Source organism: Dreissena polymorpha, chromosome 6 (genome assembly GCF_020536995.1).
Source record: "Dreissena polymorpha isolate Duluth1 chromosome 6, UMN_Dpol_1.0, whole genome shotgun sequence".
NCBI lineage: Eukaryota > Metazoa > Mollusca > Bivalvia > Myida > Dreissenidae > Dreissena > Dreissena polymorpha.
Window position 1 is genome coordinate 108,147,273 of NC_068360.1, and position 6,664 is coordinate 108,153,936.

At 38.2% G+C, this 6,664-nt stretch overlaps 1 protein-coding gene across 1 annotated transcript; it reads right to left on the minus strand.

The window, feature by feature from the left end:
- Nucleotides 1–405: 405 nt before the first annotated feature.
- LOC127836453 (perlucin-like) lies at nucleotides 406–5,488 on the minus strand. Its single transcript, XM_052363097.1, has 5 exons — nucleotides 5,324–5,488; nucleotides 3,264–3,352; nucleotides 1,696–1,786; nucleotides 1,011–1,248; nucleotides 406–526 (listed from the first exon to the last, which is right to left on the minus strand). Exons 1-5 carry the CDS (start codon nucleotides 5,373–5,375, stop codon nucleotides 496–498), a joined length of 501 nt encoding a protein of 166 aa, XP_052219057.1. The 5' UTR covers nucleotides 5,376–5,488; the 3' UTR covers nucleotides 406–495.
- Between the last annotated feature and the right edge of the window lie 1,176 nt (nucleotides 5,489–6,664).

The window sequence follows — 6,664 nt, forward strand, 5'->3', positions numbered from 1 at the left end:
ATATATATATATATATATATATATATATATATATATATATATATATTTGACGCTCATCAGTTATTTAATTTAATTAATTATGGGCATATGAATTCACGTTTGGTTCGTTTAATGTTCTAAATATTAGCAATATAAAATTTGCTTAAATCAATATACATGTATCTCGAGGAAACAGCTAGTGTCTGCTTCACTTCAGTACAACGTATTCCTGTGGTTTAACACACAATTTTGCTATGCTTTTTACATTCTACATTATTCTCTTCAATATATGTTCTTAATTTAATATTGTTCCCCAGTCGAATGCCATTAGGAATGTGTTACATGTATGTTGGATATTGTATAGTTGGGTTTATAACTGTTTTTAAATTGTATGTGTACTTTGAGTGGCGAAAAACAACTATGAAATATATTTCAAAATTCGTCTTTATTTGAATAAATACACAATCAATATGTGGCAACAACACCATGCATCTACCAGTATGTATTTGGGTCACTTCAGCCTACTATGACTTCTTGTTCCTGAGCTCTGAAAGACAACCATAGCCATATCTATAAACATCTGAATAGCGAATCTGTTCTTTCCCGTTTGAGTTACACATGTTTTGGCTTAACTAATGCATCAGTGTTAATTCTAGTTCATGCTCAACATACGACAAACGCTTTTATAATTGAGGTTTATTAATAGTCCTTCTCATGAGAATGGACCACATGTGTACACTAACAGAGTGGAGAAAGAAGCAGCCCAGTCAATGATACGAGCATGCTCGATGTTTTAGTCTAAAGTACGACCAAGAAGAAATGCAGTATTTCCTGTCTGCAACTTGTCAATAAGGTTAAGAATTCTGTAGGTATTCGTCCTTCCTCTATGACAATAACGCGTTGGAAACGTAATCTTTACACTTCAACGTAACACTACAACTACACTTTCAATCTGATATAACGGTACATATAAGTTTACTTTCTTAAGTAGCCGTGTCTGTATATAGCATACTAAACTCATACTAGCGTACCTGGCTTCACATATGAAACTGTGCAGTTGGCTGCAGAGGGTGTCGTTCCAAATGGTCCGAACCCCATGAAAGTGGATGACCAGGCAATTTGAGTTACCGCCCCCGTTGTCAGGCTGCCCCGCTCCCCAGTGCGTATAGTTCATTCGGAAGCTCACCCCGTCCGATGTCATCCATCGCCAGTCGTTCTCCCGCGCGATGTCCGCACCCGAGGCCCAGTAATCCTCATCGATGTGCGAGCCTGTGTAAAATACCGGTATTTAAGGTGATGCACGATGCCAGTTTAAGAGATAAACGTTCCGTTGCCACTGTGAGTGAAAGTCGTATAATTATGGATGGTGTGTAATATATTGACTATGACTCTTTCTCACTAGTCGGCACTGATAAACGCGCCCAATCTTAAGTGTGAGGATAACCTTTAGTCGCCGTTTTTAAATGAGTGCAAAGCATTCGTGACAAACACATGATACCACACTCTTCTGCAATCGCGGACAAATACGTTAAGCAAATTTTATTTCCAACGTTTAATTTAACAGCAACCAAAGTACACGTGAAAAAGTCAACAAACAGTGGAAACAGTTACCCATATCCTTTATCTAACAAATATTGCTCATAGTTTTGTATGACTAAAACAATCAATATTGAAATAGTCGTTGATTATTGTTCGCCCTAGCTAGCTGTATCGTACCGTGCAGCTTGGTTAAAAGACCCTCCACTATGGCCTCCTCTGTCGCAGTTTCGATCACCAGCAGCTCAGAGCCAAGAAGACGACAGAAGCTCTGTTGAAAGAAATTATATTTTTTTTATCTGCGTGGGTAAACGTTTTTTAGTGCTAATATCTTCAGATGTACCGTATTAATAATAGTACATAACACGGTAAACAAAAAATCGGTGAGTAGCTGAGGCGTGTACGTTGCGACCGCGACGAGAGTCACCAGCAGAAGATTTTCTTGAAGACTTATTAAAAGAATCAACAATCGGAACGGTAATTGTCCGTAGGTGGATAGTGGTTTCATTTAATCGTCTGAGAAGGGCCAGATATGGGAACTTTCGCGGTCGGATCTGCTTATCCATCGATTACCGTCATTCCTCGAACCGGATGTCCTCTCCCGCTGACTTCGCTGACTCCCAAAACTTGGAATGATCGTCAAGCGGAAAGGTAATTGTCCGTAAGTGGATAGTGGTTTCACCACATCGCCTAAGAGGCGGACCTGGGGCAGAAATGCAGACCAGAACCTCGAGGGGTGGCCCTATGAAGATGATGAAGTCCCAGGACGGCGGTACCCAGTACGCTCAATTTGCTCGGGAAGCCGTTCTGGGGGTCGGGTCGACACTCGTGACGTCTAGAGAGGCCATAAAGGCTGTGCAGCGCGCGAGAGGCGGGAATGAGGTCTTTGTTAATTTTCAGCACTCCCTTTGCGGAGTAGCATTGTTCTTCTAAAGGCGACCAGGCATGAAATGTCTTTAAATTCACTATTAAGGTCTCATTGGCCACAGTGCACTGGTCTTTTTGGATTAAAAATATTTTTTGGCGAGTATGCGGGAAGCCGGGGTAAAATTTAATATTTTCTCATTAAAGGTCACAGGGGCAGATATGCACATACTGTAGTCGTGATGACTAAGCTACGATCTGTAAATAATCTTCTGAATTGCACACACTTGGTGGACAAACACATAACCATCAGTAGACGCATACGGAGCACGCGGAATTGCTATTTGTCGAAGAATTGATGAAAATCAATTGGCTTTTTCTTGAAAACTGAACTTCAAACATATAATTCTTTTACTGATATGTACAGCTTAAGCTCGTTATCTCGACTCGCTGGGAATTCCGAAAAGGGTTTGAAATATCCGCATTTCGACTTATCCGTAGTCCGACACATCCGAATATAGACCTTTTAGAATTAGATAAAATCCACTCATCCCTATATATGAATTGATAAAATATCCGTAAAATATCCGTACAATAAGCCAAAACCAATAAGTTTTTCAAGCTATGATCAAAGAGTTAAAATTTCAGTGTGAAGCTCTTTATTTTAAAAATAGACATAAGAACGGGCGAAATAGGCAATAACTTCCACTTCGACATATTTGGAGTTCAATCGTTTCTACTTGGTCAAGTCATTACAGGTAGTTGTTGTCAACGACAATTTAAAAAATCGGAAATCAAATACTAAAAAAACTTAAACGTACTACTTGAATTAATGAATGACACTTACCGGTATTTGTTAGTGCACGTGTACCGTAAGTACTGACCTTGGCCTCTATCCAGCTCGCCTCAAGCGCCGACACCTTGTAACATGAGTTGTCATTGAGCTCGAAACCGTTGGGACACTGGCCAGATACTGGAAAGAAAGTCCGACAAGAAAGAAGTACAACATAACACAAGCAGTAAATTGTCATTCTTTGGGTGTTATAATTATTATTTAAGATGAACGTTTTTTTTGTACAAAAAAGCTACTTTTTCTTAGTATACCGGTACCTGTTTTTTTGTAAGAATAAAATGCTCCTTGAAACTAGGGTGGTTCACTATTGATATTAACATATGCTTATGTTTTGAAACCTCTGTTTAAACCCTCGAGAGAGAGTAAGAGTGAGAGAGAGAAAGAGAGATTGAGAGAGAGAGAGAGAGAGAGAGAGAGAGAGAGAGAGAGAGAGAAGAGAGAGAGAGAGAGAGAGAGAGAGAGAGAGAGAGAGAGAGAGAGAGAGTGTGTCACGTAATCAGATGTACTTTAGTGAAGATAAAACAAGTCTCTGATTTCTAAAATATTTCTTTTATTGTACTCTATTCCCTAACACCAAAATTGTACTATAATAATTTCAAAGTCAAAGTAAATAACATAACGTGAATAATTCCTAAGAGAAAGCGAGGTACCGTCTGCCTATTTTGAGGGTTATTTATACTGCTCCCGTTGTGTATTCGCTTAATTCGTGACCCACGCCTGTCAACAAGTAATGGACGTCAACGTGTGTATCTTGACGTATATAGACAGATGATGTATGATCCCTACAGATTTTACAGCGCCTGTAATCGCGGGCCCCTATGTAATTTGACAAGCCAATTTGTGTTCACAGGTGTATTCACACCTGGAACACGCATCGGAACGTCAGTCCTCCCGCTTAACGTATTTACCAACCATTTATATGCATTTTACGAGTCACGAATCTTATGTTTTCTGGTCCTCCCGCTTAATGTATTCACTAATTGCTTATATGCATTTTGAGAGTCACGACCCCCATGTTTTCTGTTAGTTACATCTCGTTGAAATATTTCTATTGACTTTTCATAAAGTAATATATTCATTATAAACCATTACATTACACATCTACATAATCAATTTTCAAATTTCATTACACCCTACCCGAAGGTTCTATTTCCTAAATTAGTTTGTTTATACAACAATAACACGACAATAACAACACAATAATGTACAATGAGATAAATTCTATAATAACACAATAATGTACAATGATATAAATTCTATTATTATATATATTATATGTATACCCTACCCGAAAGTTCTATGACGTTACACAACTCACTCTTTCAAATGATTTTTTTCTATTATTATATATTATATGTATACCCTACCCGAAGGTTCTATGAGATAAATTCTATTATTATATATATTATATGTACATTACGTTACACAAGTGAGAGAGTGAGAGTGAGAATGAAGAGTGAGAGAGAGAGAGAGAGAGAGTGAGAGAGAGAGAGTGTGAGAGAGAGAGAGTGAGAGTGATAATGAGAGTGAGAGAGAGAGAGAGAGTGAGTGAGAGAGTGAGAGAGAGAGAGAGAGAGAGAGTGAGAGAGAGTGAGAGAGAGGAGAGAGAGAGAGTGAGAGAGCGCGAGAGAGAGCGAGAGAGAGCGATGAGATCGAGTGCGAGAGTGCGCTGCGCGTGCGAGCTCGTGCGCGCTCTCTCGCGCGCGAGCCTCTCTCTCTCGCGCTCTCTCTCTCTCTCGCTCTCTCTCTAGCGTCCTCCTGACTCTCGCTCGCGACGCGCGCGACGCCTCGCTCCTCATACTTTACATCATCGCTTCCTATCTCGCGCGCGAGAGTTGAGAGTGAGAGTAAGAGTACTCGTATTTATCGTGATTCTGTGAGGTTATAACATCTGATCATATCATGTTATTTTAATACAATCTATATAAAGATTCCACAAAGATGAAACTGAAATATTTAATAACTAATACCATTCCTGTACACTTTGAGAACTACGGTCCTGCTATGTACTAATCATTCTTTAAATACAATTTATGCAGGATTTAAAAAATTCTGTTATTGAAGCTGTTAGATTCATTTTGACTTACTTACCGAGTACACACAACTGAACTACTAGTATAACCAAGCTCTTTAGAAATTTCATTCTGACGACCAACACACGTGTGCTTTTCCTACAAGAAACTTCGTGTATAAGTTATGACAGAAATTTCTTATCTGTCCGTTATCGCAGTCAATTATGGAGCAAAATGATAAATGTGGGCATCGACGGTAAACATTTAACACTTATTCGATCAATGTACGATGATCCAAGGAGGGGATTCAAGAATCATTAAATAGTTTAGAAACCTACTGCGATAAGTGGAATTTAACGGTTAACATTGAAAAAACTAAGGTCATGGTATTCCGAAAAGGAGGTACAATCAGTAAAACATTGCAATCGACATATTAAGGTCAAGAGCTAGAAATTGTTAACAATTTTAGTTACCTGGGAATGGTCATGTCAAGCGGTGGACCAATTGTGGACGCAACAAATACACTGTATGGCAAATCTTTAAAAGCGATTCATTTTTTGTTCACCTTTACAAAAGACATGGACGTATCTATAAATGTCATATTAAATTTATTTTACGCATATGTATTATCAATTCTGAACTATAACTGTGAGGTTTGGGGATTTATCAAAGCGGAAAACATTAAGCGCGTCCATCGCAAATTTTGTAAATAAATATTAAATGTAAAGATTTTAGTCACCCTCGAAATCAGCATAAAGTCACCCTCGGCAACAATTTTACTTTTTCAACAAAAAATACATGATTTGGTCGTTCACATGCGAGGGATTTTGTGTAAAAATACTACAAACACGAACGTAGAGCTAAATGTCTAAAAAAAAACAAGCCACAATAGCCTATATTAGATACCTGGATGCGGTGCCGTATGATAAACAAGAAATATCTTTAAAAAAGATATACGTCGTTGATTGTGGTTGCAGTTAATGAAAGGTAAAGACTTCAATGAATGAGATCAAAGATAGCGAATGTCTTTTTCTGTGCAGTTCTTAGCTGCAGCAAACGCAGTACGGGATGATACGCGGAGTTTTCGCGGCTTATTTTACATTATTACATATTGCTGGTCATAAACGTATAGATACAAAACAGAAAACCAAAAGAAGAATGGAAGTGAAATATAAAACATATGAGTCAATCGGCCACACGCGAAGTATCCGTACATATTTTAAATATTTATACGCGCGTTCTTCGAACAAACCTGTTTGAGTGGTTTGTCTGGCGTTGCTTTTTGATTCGATTATTAACAGTATCGAGAATCATTGCGCTCAATTCATTAGTCAATATGATGACATAATTCTTGTTAAATTAATTAAAAATAATATTAATAATGGTATTGTTGTAAAACACATTTAGAATCTATTATTGA